The sequence below is a fragment of the Saccostrea echinata genome, unplaced genomic scaffold, assembly GCF_033153115.1.
Source record: "Saccostrea echinata isolate AGI-Se365-2 ecotype Australia unplaced genomic scaffold, CSIRO_AGI_Sech_v1 ptg000003l, whole genome shotgun sequence".
In the NCBI taxonomy this organism is placed as follows: Eukaryota; Metazoa; Mollusca; class Bivalvia; order Ostreida; family Ostreidae; genus Saccostrea; species Saccostrea echinata.
Genome location: NW_026889752.1, coordinates 10,766,861 through 10,784,995, shown reverse-complemented (window position 1 = coordinate 10,784,995; position 18,135 = coordinate 10,766,861). Strand labels below are relative to the sequence as shown.

At 31.8% G+C, this 18,135-nt stretch overlaps 1 protein-coding gene across 1 annotated transcript in view; it reads right to left on the bottom strand.

Moving 5' to 3' along the window:
• LOC133178456 (E3 ubiquitin-protein ligase RNF213-like) overlaps nucleotides 1–18,135 on the bottom strand; it is a 173,737-nt gene that overhangs the window by 39,167 nt on the left and 116,435 nt on the right. The window contains exons 35-46 of the mRNA XM_061313153.1: nucleotides 18,001–18,110; nucleotides 17,664–17,798; nucleotides 16,857–17,028; nucleotides 15,827–15,900; nucleotides 13,537–13,669; nucleotides 11,525–11,632; nucleotides 10,832–10,917; nucleotides 10,299–10,487; nucleotides 9,969–10,095; nucleotides 9,376–9,570; nucleotides 5,484–5,620; nucleotides 3,857–4,064 (exon numbers count right to left, since the gene is read on the bottom strand). Of these exons, the coding sequence (XP_061169137.1) occupies nucleotides 3,857–4,064; nucleotides 5,484–5,620; nucleotides 9,376–9,570; nucleotides 9,969–10,095; nucleotides 10,299–10,487; nucleotides 10,832–10,917; nucleotides 11,525–11,632; nucleotides 13,537–13,669; nucleotides 15,827–15,900; nucleotides 16,857–17,028; nucleotides 17,664–17,798; nucleotides 18,001–18,110 (1,674 nt within the window). The remainder of the gene's footprint in view (nucleotides 1–3,856; nucleotides 4,065–5,483; nucleotides 5,621–9,375; nucleotides 9,571–9,968; nucleotides 10,096–10,298; nucleotides 10,488–10,831; nucleotides 10,918–11,524; nucleotides 11,633–13,536; nucleotides 13,670–15,826; nucleotides 15,901–16,856; nucleotides 17,029–17,663; nucleotides 17,799–18,000; nucleotides 18,111–18,135) is intronic.

Here is an 18,135-nt window from a genome sequence, read left to right as displayed (position 1 = left end):
TATGGCTCCTGTGTCTAATTTCCATTCTGATGGTGCTCCTTCTATAAACCCTTTTAACTTCATTCCAGATTCTCCAGGAATGTGTACAACGCGTTCACTCACATTAGAATGATAATCCAGGTCCTCTATAATATCTCGTCTGTGTTGCCATAGTTACTGACTGTGAAATGTCACCATCAATTTCCTTAACATCACGATATTGCAGGTTAACAGTACAAGGCCGCTTCCTTAACTTAGCCGACGCATGGCCTACTGCCTCGACTTGCATTTAAGGCTCCCTTGCTTCACGTTTATTTTGGTTAAGTGTCTTTTTCGGACAGTCCTTTAGTAAATGTCCTGTAGAATTGCATCTGTAGCATCGTTTCACTGATTTAAAACTACCTCGCTCTGTGTGATTATTCTTGTTGACATTTCTTGCATAAGAATTACGAATATCATAAACAGGTCTTTCTATTCTTCTTTCTTTCATCCTTACATTTTCCGTCATGCGTATACATTCCTCCTGCATAGCCGCGGTAACAGCATCATCCGCTGCCACCAGTTGTAGCGCAGTCCGAGCTGCGGGGGAGTCAGCTTAATTAAACTGCTGAGTTTAAAAACATTTACTGTCCGAGCGGTTTTTACTGAAATTCTCACCCCTCCTCAGAATAATGCTATGAAGTCCGCATAAAAGTTCACTAATTTATTTACATATCTATACACAATATTTACACATATATAGTCCACACTTCACATTAGAAATAATAGTAAAATAATCCAGATAAAATATATAAAATCCTAAACCCTGCTACTCTGTCTAAATCTATTCTGTCTGATATTTACAACAATTCACTACACAACTGCAACTACTTTAACTGTTTTAACTGTACAAATGATCAAATTCGCTTACTTATATACTCTACCGAGCCTCCACAATGTGGGGAGTGAAAACTCTACCTCCTCTAAGTGGGGAGGCAATACATAACATTAAACAATGACCACCTGTGATTAACTAATTATCACTATAATTAAAAAGCAATAAACTGCCCTAGCTTACAAATAGATAAGACTAAACAGCTAAATAGAAAATTAATAACAGGTAGCTATAACCATGATAACAATCCGGAATCTGACAATCAACTATTATAAATTTGCTACATAATTATAGAAAATACATATAAGTTTTAAGTTAAATGTAGGTTGTTTAATATTTTGATAATTTCAACTTCACTTCCTGTGATCACGTGATTTCATAGTTTATGATTTTGCACGAAATGTTTCGCGCTAGACTGTGTAACTGTTGAAGTCAATTGCATGTCTGTAATAGTAAATACCAACTGTAAGTTTTTATTTTTTATTCTTTTTTTTTTAGATATCTTTGTTCATAATAGTAAATGATGTTTTGGTAGGAATATTTTAATATTTATAAAGTAAGAAAATATTTATTCTAATAGAATAAGTTTAAGACATGTATTTGTTGATAAAAGTTTTCATATTCTGTTGGCTATTTATTTTAATTCTAAGTATGAAAGGGGTTAACATAGATATATTGATTTTTATTAGATTGCATCACTGTGACCAATACACATTGTGACCTTAACCTTTTGTGCATTTTGCCCTAATTGGGGTAAGGTTTATATTAGGCATATTCCTTATACATATTTATTCATAATGTCAATTAATTATGAGTGTAATATACTATAAATCTTTATAATGAAAAGGTCAACTGTCTGTCATAATTCTGTATCTTAATTTTTATTCATTTTTAATTAATACTTCATTACAATCATGTGAATTTAAATTTGTAAGTAAGTTTTTTTCTTTATTTTTCATTTGTACAGCACACTGCCATTATGATTATCATTAGCATTATTATTATACCATTATAAATGTTGTAACTTGTATGACACAATAAACCTATAAAAGACCAAAATCTGGTTATCACAAATGCAAAACATCGGGTAAGGTTTCTTGCGAATGTTTGGAATAATAATTAATTATAATAATTATATTCATTGGGATTCTAGTAGCACATTTTAGGCATAAAGAGCTGTTTTTAACTATATATTTACTTAAAGAATTTATTAAACCCGGGGTAATATTGTTCTGTTAACTTTTTTTTATTAAGGAATATTTTTCTACGCTGTCACGTGATGACGTCGTGGTGGTGCACTTGTTGGCCCCAGACACTCCGTTGTCTTTATGCAATAGTTAATAATGGTTTACATTTTATCGGTGGCTTTGGTAAATTATCAAACTTTAATTTCTTTAAAAAGTCTAAATTTCCCGAGATATGATTTGAATGCTTCCTTAAAATACCCATGAGAGGAAAAAGCAGAAATAACCTTATTTGTCTCAGTTAAATTGTTAGTTGGACTATAGCGCCTTTATTTAGTAAATAAAAACCCCAAGTATAAAACAGATGCAATAGACTCTGTGGTATCTTTTTTTTATTGATTGACTGTATGTTATTTTACGTCCCGTTTGAGAATTTTCACTCATATAGAGACGTCACCAAAAAACGGTGAAGGGCTTCAAATTAAGACCTTTACTCAGCATTCAGTACCATTGAGAAGTGAGGGATATTTGTCATACCAACGCCTACCGTGACACAGAGCCTCGGGTTTTAATGGTCTCATCCGAAGGCCTGCATCTTTCATTTCAAAGTGCCGAGCGCTTGGCGAAGGAACAGTTGCTACCTAGGTTTTATCGACTTAGGTCAGTTGTGGCCAAAATTCGAACTCACGACCTTCCAATCTCGGAGAGAGCGTCCTTTACGTTGGATTCACTGGGATATATTGAGTGGACATATGAATGGAAGTAACTATTGTTAATTGATAAAACGTCGTCAGTTAAGTTGTTAGTCGGCCCGTAGTGTCTTTAGTAAAACATCCAAATATAAAACAGATAGAGTCTCCGTAGTATCTTTTGAGTTCACGGGGATATACTGAGTCGACATATGAATGGAAGTAACTATTGTGGGGTTTTTTTTCTCGTGTGTTTGATAAATTTTCTGAATTTTAGATTTGATTTTTTTTTTTTTTACATTTTTTAAGTATCAAAATTAATCAATTCTGCTTCATAGGAATATAAAAACAGGTCGGCAAGTAAAGGAGCACAATTAGCGCCCATCGAAATTCCGTTTGCTGGAAAAGACCAGGTCTCCTAGGAATACACAGATGCTGTCAATGAGGATCTCCAGCATTCTTTGAATATCAAATTCAAAGAGCTTGTATTTAGAATCAGAGTGATTTTTCACAAAGTAATTTTGTTGATGACCGATTACAATATATTAAAATTTCTGAGTTTCATTTTAATTAAAGAAGCAATTATACTGTGTATCTTTCTCAAAGAAATATATGCATCAACATAGTTATAATAGATTATTTTGATTTAAACGTCTGACCACATGTACATGATCCCAAAATCTAAGAGCAGCTTCCTCTTATTACAAGCCACCTTTGCAATAAATATATGTTTCTGGATTTCATATATTTTAAAAGAATATCTGATTTTTTAACACATGTGTGTGAAAGGGCCAGGACATTTCTCCTAACCTCTGATCATTTTAATTCTTTTCATTTCCTCTCCCTTCCACAGTTTATATATTAAATCCAAAGTCTGTAGATTGAAAGAAATTTAAATAAGTGCATCAGATTAAAAAAAAGTTTATAAAACAGACAAACAGACAAGTAGCATATTGTTGTACCTATATACATGCTAGCTAGTGACAAGTACATATATAGGGAACTAGCATATTAAAGCATTTAAACAACAGAACATTCATTTTCAATTTACTACCAAAGACGCTTACATTGCTATGTTCCCTTCAACTTTCCTGAAATAAAAATAAGTGGATACTCGTATTTTTTTTTACCTGGAATTCTGTAAATCCTCCACCTGCCACCCTGGGGAGATGGATGATGAAGACAATGTGTGTCTTCCCTGTCTTCTCCTCCTCCAGCTGTTGCAGCTGATCTAACACAGAATACTGGGCACAGGCCACAAGGCTGGCATTCTCATTTCCACTGTCACACTGTACAATCAACAGAGACTCGGCAGCTAAGTCTCTCTCAAAGCTTTGTCTACAAAAGAAGTTTTCCATATTTTTATGAATTTATAGATAATCAGAAGTCCCAAGACTGGCCATTCCTAACGCTAAGCATACTCGGTTTTCACACTTATTTGCCAAAAAATGAGTTTCCAATGGAAATTATCTTCTGTAAAACAACAATAGTGCTGATTTCACAATAGCTAATATGATATGATGTGTTTGAAAAAAATATATACTACAACTACTATTTATAAAAGGATTCTCTATAATAATTGGTGAGAGATAACAATGCATAAGGATGTACTTAATATTAAAACATATTAGATTTGTTTCATCATAAATCATAAAAAACATTACAAAACAAATATAACCATTTAAACTAGTAAATCCCCTTAATAACCCAATCAGTATTAAAAAAAGAAATTACATCAAACAGCTTAATATATTTTGATTTCCAGTCTCGATGTGTTAAAATTGACAAGAGAACAAACTTGTGGCTTGTTCTCATCATTTTAAAATTTTGTTTTGTCAATCTCTGTAAAATATATATATATAATGTACCCCTTTTATTCGGTCAATCAATAGATATATCTACTTCACAGAAAAGCATATCGACCTCGCAATTCTAGGGACCGACCTCAAGAAAGGGCTATAATGTATAATATTGGTATATATATATATATATATATATATATATATATATATATATATATATATATATATATATATATATATATATATATATATATATATATATATGTGCCGATTAGAGAGTTTTGGACTTAACGGGAATTAAGGAGGACGGGGGGTCAACAAATTAACCATCAGATATAACTTATTTTTTTTTAGATATGATACCTTAAGTTGTCAACTATCATTTGGCAAAGAAAAAATCCATACATTTTAGTTTTAAAATTTGATCATATTTGTATATCTTTATATGGAGCTCTTCTTCTAAAGGAGATCAATATAGTCTAAAAATGGCCATGACCACCCAGCCCTCTTAAATATTTTTCTAAAGTTACAAAATGAGAATGATAAATTTTATGACAGGACAAACAAAACCTCCCCTTCCAATCTGAGGGTCATAAAAATATTCGATTTAGGTACTTGTAATGCTGCAGTAATTCGACTTACTTGACTTGTCAACAGAAATGCTGACTCACTTGACCAGCTGTCTTCATATCAAATGACTTATCAAACTTGTTTACATAACTGCTGCTCTGTAACAAATGACTTATCTGACTTTTCAACAGACCTAATAACTTACTGACTTGTCTACAGAACTGCTGCTCTGTATCAAATAACTTACTGGACCTGTCTACAGAATTGCTGACTTACTTGACTTGTCTTTAGAACTTTTGCTCTGTATCAAATGACTTATTTACTTATTTGACTTGTCTACAGAACTGCTGACTTACATGACTTGTCTACAGATCTAATGACTTACTTGACTTGTCTACAGAACTGCTGTTCTGTATCAAATGACTGTAGAGTGAGGAGTGTGATTTGTGTGTGAGGAATGTAGAGGTACTGAGAAAGCTTCGTTATATCAACTGCTGTGCGCAGTTTGGAGTTTGTGGTCACCTAAAATATAATATCAATTGATTAATGAATTTAAAATATATTTTTACGATACTTAGTATTAACGTAATAGCATATATCAATAAACAAACTAGATAGCTAAAGTAATAATTAAGGAAACGTTATTTAGTTTTTCGATTAACTTTACAAGGAAGAAATAAATTGAACTTTATTTACAAACACACACACACACACATTGAGAGAGAGAGAGAGAGAGAGAGAGAGAGAGAGAGAGTCTGATCAATATTCCAATTTTTCTATTTAAAAGAAAAAAATATTTTGAAAAAGTTTATCCAAATTGATTGCAAAAACGTGTAATACAACAGGTACATGTAATCATTTGTATTTTGTCATATTCATTCAGGTGGCTTATTTAAATCATGGAAACAAATTTCTTCCTGGTGTCCATGAGTATAGATAATTTTTGTACGTGTAATATATGATTAATATGTGGTCTTTAATATATGGTCTTGTTAGCCCCATATTTCAAAATTTTGGTTGAGAGCTAAGTGTTTTATTGTCAAAGAAACAGTTTGCTAACTTAATGTCCATCAGTATAGAAGATGGTTTTTATGGGATTGTTATTTATTTTTAGTATATGACCATCCTAAGGCCTAAACCATGGACCCAGGGGACAAAATAAAATCCATCACCGTTTTGGTAAAAATTAGAAAACATGTATAATAATGCAAAAAAACTTATCTGCTAGAAGTTTGTTTTTACTAAAAAAAAGTTAATTTCATAAGATACACGTTAAATGCATTTCTAGTATATTACAAATCAACCTGGAGCCTGGTCCCTGACCTCAGGGATCAAGAATTTCATAATTTGGTAAACAGCCAATAGCTAAGCATGTCAAAACTTTGACTGTTGGATTTAATAGAATATAAAAGATGTCTGAAGATCATTCATTCTGAGGTGTTTGGCTCCATTCCCGAAATGCAGGGACCATTAAGTTCACAATTTTGTTCCACTTGAACCATAGATACTATTTTAAACTTAAGCTGTTCTTGGAAAAAGCTGATAGGTTAAAAAATATGCAAGAATGAAAACAAATGTCAAATGGTCACCTATATAATTCAGGTGACCACCTATAAACAGTTTTGACCACTATATGCCGGGGAGTAAGGAGAACGTGTCCAAATATTTCATGTATTTTTTTGTAATTAAACAACTTATCCCACTCCTAATAGTTTGAAAAAGCAAACTAATTTCACATTTTGAAGCAGTTTAACTCAGCTTTTTCTAGACATGCAAAAAGAATTCGTGTTAAATGTCAAGAAGTAAAGGGAATGGTTTTTAAGTGTTACATAAATTCCTGTAGTGAATGCCCAACTTATTTCTACCTTAGGCATCAAATCAAGGGACTAGCACGAACTACATGATTTTGAAAGAGGAGTTACTGCCAATTATACTCATGTACATGTACATACTTTGCTTCTAAGATAACAAAGAGTATATACATGTAAAAAGATTTTATTAGGTTGCATGAATTTATTTTTGGCTCCACCCTTTCGTCCAGGGGGAAGTGGGTAGGAAGTTTATAAGTGACATACGACTAGACTTAGGGGTGTGTACGGATTTCAAATGGACACCTGACTGACTCCAGTGAAATAAAAGGTCCATGGGCATTGTTAATTACCCGAGTATCAGGTTTTTCTCATGTGATTAACACTTACGGCCTGAATTTCACAGTTTGATTAGGATTCTATGATAATTCTTATATTCATGAAGCATGTACCCTTGAAGCCCTGATATAATGAAGATAAATTTCAATGTATGACTAACCTAGCCCCTCCCCCCATCCCTGATCCATCCCTGATCCATGGTCCCAAAGGACATCACTTTTATTTTGTAGAGGCCTAACTGCTCTGAATAATCAGGCAAACGATTGCACAAAGTCAGTAAAGAAAAAGATCTTAACGAAATATTATTTACTTTCAATTTAGGGCTGACTTAGCCCTATTCTGGAGTTTAAACATTGGCCAGGGGACAAAACATTTTAAAATGTGGACAGTTTGCCTTTTACAAGCCAGTGAACGGGGCATAAAACATGGACCCCTGGAAATTTCGGAGGTGTGATCATGTGCCTACTAGGACTAAACATCCCCTGTCGAGCGGTCACACCCGCCTGATCCCTTTGTATTGATTAGGTAGAGGGAATATTCCATAGTCGAATTTAACATAAAAACAAAGGCATAACTATTGTATGAAAAACTTCAGCCGAAATATGACCCAATGATAGGTAATATCTGCTAACAAGGTCATGATGACAACCATAGAATTTACGAAATGCTAACTTAAGATGAGGTTGTTGAAATCCCTGTAACAGCAACTAATCTGTCAGTAGCCTTCCGCGGTTTAAAAATTGAACGTACTTAGAGCAAGCTCTTGGAATCAAATGAATTAGATGTACACCCCATATGCAGATGATAGCGGAAGGATACTACATAAATAAGGAAAGTTGACAATGGAAAAGCTAGTCATTTCGTTTGTTATGCAATTTAGCTGTAAGTTGGCCCTTATCGTCTATAGTCAACCTCCAAATATGAAACAAATGTTGCAGATTCTGTGGTATCTTTTATTTCGAGTTCACTGGGATATCTAGAGTGGACAAAACATATGTTTCAGTATATGATAAACTTAGCCATTTTCTTTTGCCAAAACATTAGGCCAGAGGGGAGTGGACATGAATTTTACAATTTTACTTAAGGTTTCAGTGTTCATTATAATCATATAAACAATTTATCTTCTAAATGTCCAAGAGTAAAGATGATTTTCAAATGCGATATTTATTTCAACTTATGACCAATGTAGCCCCACAATGGGGCATGAACGATGAACCCAGGGGATATGACTTTAAGGGATTTCTATAGAGTTATGCAATCGTTGTAATAATTACATTTGCCCATATATGTCCTTTATAAATAGAGAAAAATTCAAAGACGCAATGAATTTTTCAATTTGTGACCAAATTATCCACACACTGAAGTCTGGTTCCTGAACTTTTCATGCTAACAGCTTGCCTGCTTGATGTCCAGGGGTACAGAAGAAGATTTTTCCCTATATATTCCCATGTAGAACATAATCCCTTAATATTACAGCACTCTACCACCCTCCCCCTCAGGGGCCACGAATTTAAAAAAAAATGAATCTGCACGGCCTGAGGTTGGGTGCTTTTTAATACGACTAATCAATACCTTGTTATACTTCAGAATAAGATTTTTAAACCTACGTATTGACAGATACAACCATGATCTTAAATTTTGGCCTGCCCTACTGCATCACTATTGGGCCTGCTGTTACTTATCGGGAAACTTTGAATATTTTTCTTTTATATTCAAGTGTTAAATCTTAATCCCCAATGTGGCTTCACCCTTACCTAGAGATTCACTCTTTTACAATTTTGAATATGCAATATGTAAGAAAGTTTTTTTTAATAACAATGTAATATTTTTTTTCCGCCCAGTTGTACTTGTACAGCTATAAAACCTCTTTTTAAATAGCCCCTATAATATTTACACTATTATCTTTTTTACTACCATCTTCCTTTTGAGAATGTGGCCCTTATTTTTGAATACACTTGAATCTCCTATACCCAAGAATGTTTTATCATAAGTTTGGTTGAATTTGGTCAATTGGTTCTGGAGAAGAAACTAAAAATGTTGAGAGAGTTTACGCTCGACGACGGACGAAAAAGGTAGCAACAGGTCACATGATTGACTCAAGTGACTAAAAACAGAAAAAAAATTCTTTGCCTGAGCAAGGAGCCCATCACTATCTTCCATCCTAATCTTCTGGTCAAGATAATATAGTAAATTATCATGCTTCTGTTTTTCATAGTAAATGTTCTCTACAAATTCATATTCCCATTTAGGAACTTTATTTCTTGCCCTCAGCACACCATCAGGAGTGGCACACCACAGTAAGACTTCCTTGGCAGCTTGCATCACCTGGCCAGAAAATGAAACATATTATTTTATCAAAATTGTACTTGTTAATATATTGACTTTTTTTCTTTATGAAACATTTAGCGAGAAGCATTAAATTCCTATTATTGCGAAGTTGAAAATGATCTATGACATCTCTATGACATTTACATCATCATAAAACATTCTTAACTTTCATTCTGGCAATAAATGAAAGTCGATCTCTTATATTATGGTCATGTTTAAAACCTTTGTAAGAGAGATCGACAGACAGAAAGGTAGGTGTGATACAGGAACCTTGACAAATAAAATTATAATGATGCAGTCTTGCATTACTAGAATTCTCTTTTAAGATAACTCTTCCTGCAACAATGCATATATTATTGCATTTCAAACGTCCATCCCTAAGATATTTTCTGTACCTCTTGCTCCATGCCTTCTAAGTCATCATCACTGAATCTCTGGCAGACATGGAGAATTATTGAAGCACACGTATCAGCATTGAATCCCATGAATACATGTCCAATCTTGTATTCAGTTGCTTTCTCTCTGATGAAACCGAAAAATATCAACGATAAGAAAATATAATTATCTCTCACAAATTATGAAAACGCTTCAGGAAGTTGTACCTTTTTAACGGAAAAAACGCTCTTAAAAAAAGAAATCATTATCTTTCCCGTCACTAATTATCTGTTACATTAAGATCTTCAAGAAATTAAATTATAGGTACGGAGAAGAAAGCCACAAATAACCTTGCGTTCCTGAACATTGGTACTGTTATTTTGACAAATTGTTCTGCCCATTTCTCTAACTTCTGAGCCAGCCTGACTTGTACTGGGGACAACATGGTGGAAATGTTGAGGAAATGTTTCTCCAGTCTGTGGATCAGAGGAATGGGGAACTTACTGTACACAACCTCCTTCTTTGCTACAACTATCAGTCTGTAAATGAATTGAAAATTATATAATTTATTGGTTTACATTGCTATGTACAACCTTCTTATCAGCTACAACGATATCAACCTGAGAATACATATACTTTTATTGCTTTCCATAAAATCAATCAGATTTTTGGTATAATCCATTTACAATCAATATCATATTATTTGATTTTAATTCTGTATTAGCTATTTTTTCTCTGCATGCTTTAACAAATTTTGATTTGCAAGTAGCTATAAAAGTACCACATACAATCTATACCTTATTCGACGAATTCCCGCTATAATTAATTTCAATGATTTCAAAGGTCACAAGCTGATAAAATAATGTTCATATATTCTCTGTACCTGAAATTTTTGTGGACTCTACTCTTGACAGGACGAGTTCCCAATCTAAGATCTACATATCTTTCTCTTCCAAAGTATACGTAAATCTGAAAGTATTCATAACTCATTAAAATATAATTTATCAAGTTTTATGCTTAGTTGTGGCGCGATGTGTGTGAATATTATCTCAGCAATATTCTAGAACTATTATAAAATTGGCATAAAGCTTTATAAAATCATATATGAGATCACAATTAGACTACATTACAGTTTTTGATATATATGGATGTTTTTCACTTCCCAAATTATATAACAATAAGATCTTGCCAGCACATCTTAAAATTGATCTACAGTGCAATAAAATTTTATAGAGATTTCAAGAATTAAGATAGACATGCAAATATATGGATGAACAGCCACACAGTGGGACTTGTCTTAACCAAACATCATTGGTTCCATAAATATTTGCCAGATAAAAAAACATTCCGGATAAGACAACATTTAAATCTATTGAATTTACTGAAAACCAGCCGCGACTTATCGTACTAGGTAAGATTTCAGAGTACACAACACATAGATAAGACAAGTTTCTCTATATAAGCAACCATGTGCAAATCAAATGAAGTTCTAAGAACTTATAGGGATCAAAGAATAAATTTCAAATGTTTAAAGCGTCATACAGTATTGAAATTCAATGCATTATAGATAAATTACCTGATCAAGGGCATCATACAGACTTTCATAAAGATTCTCCAAGTTCACAAGGACCGTTGTGTTTCCAGTCTTCATGCAAATCTTTAAACGGTTAATTTTTCCATACATCTATAAAATGTGTACAGAATCTTCCATATTTTGTGGTTGGATATGATTTTTTGTCCACAGATTGTGTATTTTCTATCTCGAGCCTTGGCGATGGGATAGTAAACACACAACGACTTAGATGAAAATCAAATCTTATAATAACCATTAACATATGGGAAATTCTTTTTATCACATGTTTTACACATTCTTTTTATAACATGTTTTACACATAGCTTTAACATTTTTACACTGTTTTTATATGTGACTCCACCTCAATTGACATCATTTTTACGCAAAAACCATTGAAACGTCACAGCTGTTAATATGAAAACGATACCAAATATCCACCGTATAAAGTATGATAAATGTATGTATATATAATATGTGAAGTGAGAATGATGCTACTTCACCGTGTTTAAACCCTAAAAAATACTATAATAAACTATAGTTAACAATAGTTTACTATAGTTAACTATAGTATCAAAGTAAAAACTTTGGAACTTTGATTTACTATAGTGAAAACTTTGGAACTTTAGTTAATTATAGTAAAAACTTTGGAACTTTGATTAACTTTAGTAAAAACTTTGAAACTTTTATTTACTATAGAAAAACCCAAGGAATAATGTTTTTTATTCTCATTATTAACATTTTATGATATTTAATGTTCAAATTCATAAAAGCTTCAGAGAATTTTACATAAACCCGATCCCTCCCCTAAATGAATGTACAAGAAATGAATTTTAATGTAAGGTTGTCTGTCGCGCCACAGATGAGCAACATTTTAATGTATTTAATTAAATGTAGATGTAGTGTATGTTTTTTCATGGAGAAAGGACAATAATAAGCTATAAAATAAAATTCGCTTCATTTAGAACTAAAATACCTTCTCCATCAACTTCAGTAAAAATGTAATTCTTTAAAATTTAGAAATGAAAATATTGCCTTTGAATTAACTAATTTGTAAATTCAAATTAACATACCCCAAAACCCACAGCTCCCACCCAACCCCAACTCCAACCCCTTGCAAAACGGTAAAATAAGCAAAATATTATTTAAATACTTTAATAAGTTGATAAACTATTGTGAAAAAGTTGATATAGTATAGTGATACTTTGATTAACTATAGTAAAAACTTTGGAACTTTGATTTACTATAGTAAAAACTTTGGAACTTTGGTTTACTATAATAGCGAAAACATTAGAACTTTGATTTACTATAGTGAAAACTTTGGAACTTTGATTTACTATAGTTAACTATAGTTTACTAGAGTATTTTTTTTGCTAGTGAAATTCTTGTCATTCACTATAGTGTAGAAACAAGCCTATTGATTGCCCAGCATGGCAAAGCTGACAAGTTTTTTTTTTTTTAAACTTTGCAGTTGAATTTCTCAGACCTGAAAAACAAGTCAAAAGGATTTTTATGGGAGCACTTAGACTCTCTGATTTATTTTTCGTTACAATTACTTTACCTTTAACAACTGGGTAACTTTCCTGGTTGTTATATTCATTATCAAAGTTTAATAAATAGCGGGATATAAGATTTATCGATCTTGGGTAACTTTATCAAAGTGTTTTTGAATTGAAACAATTACATTATCTTTGCAAATTCTTGATTATTGAGTATAATGATTACCTGTATGTAGTCTAATCAATTAGGCACTGTGTCATGTATGACTCCAGATTATCAGATTTTGAAACCTTTGTAAATAATTAAATACTGTTACTTGTAACTGTTACCTGTGTGTATTCTTGATCACTGTTGCTTGATTATTGTAACCTGTTTGTACCATTAATACACATTCTGTTAATCATGGGGTTCTTTTTCTAATTTTATTTTTGTAATTGTACTATGTTTTGTTAACTATGTACCATTCAACAAGAAGTACTGTTATCTGAATATACTTGTCACTTAACACTAAATTATACCTGCTTATACTCTTGATCACCAGGAAAGCTGCTACCAAATATTGTAATAGCATTCTTCATTGTCTGGATCTTCTGTCGCAAAACTGTCAAAGCTCCATAGTTTTCTGTCATTAGTAACAGGTACCGTGTATCACTGAGGAAAAAAAATGATATTTATTTTTTTTTTTAAATTAATTTTAAAAATTTCCATCTTTTTTAAAAAATACATTATTTGATGTTAACAAAAAATGTAATTTCAACATAACAACCTTTAATCAAAATACTTATTCTACCCTAATAAATCCTGGTGTCCTTTAAAATATTTTATTATTATTATTATTATTATTATTATTTTGTTTTGTTTTCATTTGCATAAAAAGTCTGACCTAATATTGTAACTCATACCAGCATCAAGGAGCTTCAATTTGACATAACCAAAATTGAATCCTACGGAAGCCCATTTAGGACCTACATGTATCAAAAAATATTTTCGAATTCGATAAAACAAATTGTCGAATTTGTTATAACGAATGTAATTCGTTATAACAATTTCTTTGAATTCATTTTAATGAATCTAATCTGTTATAACAAATTCGTTATAACGACTTCAAAAAATTGTTATAATGATTTAAATTCGTTTAAATAAATTCTAAAATTAGCTATAACGAATCAAACTCTTAAAATCAAATTCCACAATCAGGGTCTATAGAAAAATATACATGTATATGAATTCAATATAACGATTTGTTATGAGTTACAATATTAGGTCAGACTTTGATATCTAGCTTAGTTTTGGAATTACTGAGGGAAATGTTAAATTAGGCCAATAAATTGGAAACATTGGAGGGCACATGGCTGTAACTTTTGAATTAGAAGATTTTTCAAAAAAACTGAGATACAGTTTTTAAGTTCAATCTTTAATCTACCTTTAGGCAAAATGACCACTTTTAGGGGTTAAATACAAAAAAAATTAATTTATAAAATATTTATGCACTAAAATATACATTAATATTTAAATAATTTTTTAATAAGTTAATAATTAAAGTTTATATTAGGATAATTAAATAGTTAATTTAACAAGCTTTCAAATGATATATACTTTTATTATGTTATCTTTGATATTGAAAGAATTACATGCAAATTAAATTCTGGAATTTGGAAACCATTGGTGTATCCTTAACTAACTGGACATTATCCTTGACAAAATTTTTCACAGATGTGTTTGCATATTGTGAAAATGACTCATTTTCGAGGGGGTTTAATTTTCGTTGTTTTCGAGGTATGAAACTACCCACGAATTTATATCCAGCAAGAAATACAATTTTCCACATAAATTACTTCTCAATAAATCTTCATCTACAAAATCAAATCCACATGAACTCAATTTTTCCCCCAACCACAAAAAAGACCTCACGAAAATAAGTGATTTTGCAGTATATGCATTAGATTAAATTTAATAATCAGTTAATGACCTATCCTATCCCATGATCCATTATTTTCTAAATCTCGAAGCTACACAACTATGAATCATTTGCATATTATGAAGGTTAAGTATCGCTGTGCTTTTCTCGAACTTTTTTTTCAAATTTCTAAATACAGTATTACAGGTTTTTTGTGTGCTTGTTCACTTTTTGTTGGATTCTGTAGATTGGGAAAATCCATAAAAAGTGCAAGCGCAAAATATTTTCAGGAAATTAATTTTCAATGTAAACCCTTTAATGTATTGCTATGTGCTATAATTAGAAAGAAAAAATGCTTACTGCAGTACAAAATAAAAGTAAAATGAACACTACCTTAAAGGTAGTAGAGTATTAAGCTTGCTTTTAATTTGGATTCATCCTGAACACGGTTACACATCAATCTCATACTTAAATACCCAAAACATTGCAATGCTCTGCTTAATCCTTTGTATCCGGTTATCATATTCCATAAATGATTTTTTTTCGCCGACTATTGCAACGGCAGAGAATAAAAGCACGTATATTAATTATTTGCACATTTGAGAGGTCAATTCATAAAAAAAATTTCATCCCCAGAAAATACCTATTTATGGTATCTCTATTTAAAATATAAATCTTCTTCAACCACGGATGATTTGCAGGAAGTTCAGTTAGATTTGCTTTTTGGTTCTACAGAAGAAGTTGAAATTTACGACAGACGGACGCCAGACACTTTTCAGTCAGAAGAGCTCAACTGAGCATTTGATGCAGGTACATGTAAGCTAAAAAGTAATAATGATGATAATTTTAAATAGAATGACAAAAGCGAAATATTGCTTTAATTCGAATTATTTTTGTCTTTCTCGACCTACCTGTCCACTCCATCGCCGTGGAGACAAGCTTTAATGAGACCAGCAGGTGTACAGTCAGGATCTCCCGGTGAAGGCTGAAACACAAAAATTTTTATCTCACTCCGGTACCCCATTTTTTTTATATAAATAAGTTTTAATATTAAATAGCATTACTGATGAAGAAGTAGAGTATAAACAGAGGCACCCAGAGAGTGCTAATTCTAGCAAATTTAGCATAAAGTTAGTGGAGGTAATCAATTTGAATCTTTTTATTAGTCAGTTCATTACAACAGGATTTAAATCGAGTTTTAAAAGATATACATGTAGGAAACACGGGGATTAAGATTGACATACTTAGCTTTCTCAAGGTTATAGGTCGAAATTCCTCGATTAATAATTACAAATTAAATTGTTTTTCATGAAATACCCTGACGATTTCAACTTCAAATTAAAGTATGAAGTTATAAATGATATTTATTCTTAAGAGGCAGTGCACCAAAAAACAAGGAAATGGTTGGCACATCGCAAATCATGCATTTTAATTATTCTTTGCTAGTAGATTGATTAAAGCAAGAATTTATGCATGGCGACATCAATTTTTATTAGTGTTTTTCTAGTCTTATTCTTTGTAAGTGCTTAATTTTGATTACAAAGAAACTCAACAGAATGGTTAAAATTTTATTATAAAAAAAAAATTACTTTTTGATTTATTTCATTTTATTTTTAATTTATTTTTTAATACTCAAAAACTAGAAATGTCAATAAATATCATTTATAATATAACCCATATCTTTTTATTTTATCAATGAATAAAACAGCTATTAATATGTTTTCAATTATAAAATTAGGATGTCTAAAATTGACTTAAACAAGTGACATGATGAATCATTTATTGAATTTTCATTACGTTCTAACAATCATACATTTCAATCTGAATACCTTTTCCTCATAGTATAATAAATACAAACTTCATCAATGTATGTAGGTCTAAGAAGCCCACGATTTCAAGTGGATGTGTGTTATGATGATATATATAGATTTCAATAATTACAATCTTAATTTTTTCCACAGCAGTTGTAAGATGTTGAGAGAAAACATCCAGGGGATCTTGATTTGTTGAGTGTTCAAATCCCCCAAAGTTTCTCCTGATGCAGTGTTGTAGCATCAGCCAGGTGAGTTTCTTGTTGTTCCTCTCAGCAAAATTGTACACCATTTTTATTAAACTGTAAAATACGAACACAAATAAAAATGTTTTCTCGAACTATGACCTTCCTGCCAGTCTGGAATCCTGAGACATGAACTGAACAAAATCTACAAAATTTTGTTCATTATCACATAAATGAAGTTTGTCTGAAAGACGAAGATTTAAAAAAAAACGTATTTTAAATATGATTATGATCAATTTGTGATGTATTCTGGGATTTGAACTTCTTGTACCAAATTCAAATATTTAATCACACAGTTTATTTCCAAAATACCATGCAAAACATCAATCAATAAAAAAATCAATACCATAATGAAAAAGATGAATTAAACGAACAACAATCGATCTCATAATTTCTTTTAACATTACAAATTATGAGCAGGGCACAAAAATAGCACCCCTGGTTGGAAGGTCAGGTGCGAAGGACAAGTAAGCATCCCATGTCAATCGGTTACAACTGACCCCTCTGTATAATCAGGCAAACAGAGTAATCCGTAGTCAGAATTGTGATAATTGGCCTAACAATTTAAAGACTGATCGTACTCAGATTTTGGTCTTGCATAATTTTGACAACTTTATACATGTATGGGACGTTCCAATTTTCTTTTCAATATTGATTCTTGATAATCTTTCTCACTCGAATGGACATTTTACCTGTAGAAATCCCTTAATCCAAAAAATTCCCTCTTTGCGATGATAGATCTAAACACTTGCAAATACGACTCTGTCAGGGGTTTGATCAGTGGTTTAATAATCTTGCTTATTCTCTTGTTTCCAGAGCATATGCCTCTGCAATGAGAATTCAATAGATGCCATAGTATTTGGCAAACTACTTTCTGATACAAATGAAAAAAATGCTCTAATTTGTTACTATAAATAAAAATTCTGACCTTATTGAGTATAATCTGAGAAAATACTTGAATTTCTTTTCAATGTAGATTAAAACTGTTTAAATATCAATTGAATTTCAATAGCATTTGGAGTTTATTACTCTGCACTGTTTACGAGTTCTTCAAGGTCGGGAACCTCCCTCTGTACAAGGATCCCTCGATTCATTTTGGCAGGATCCATGGCCCAGTTAGAAATTCCAATAAAGGCTACCTGAATAATAGAAGGTGGATTGTAA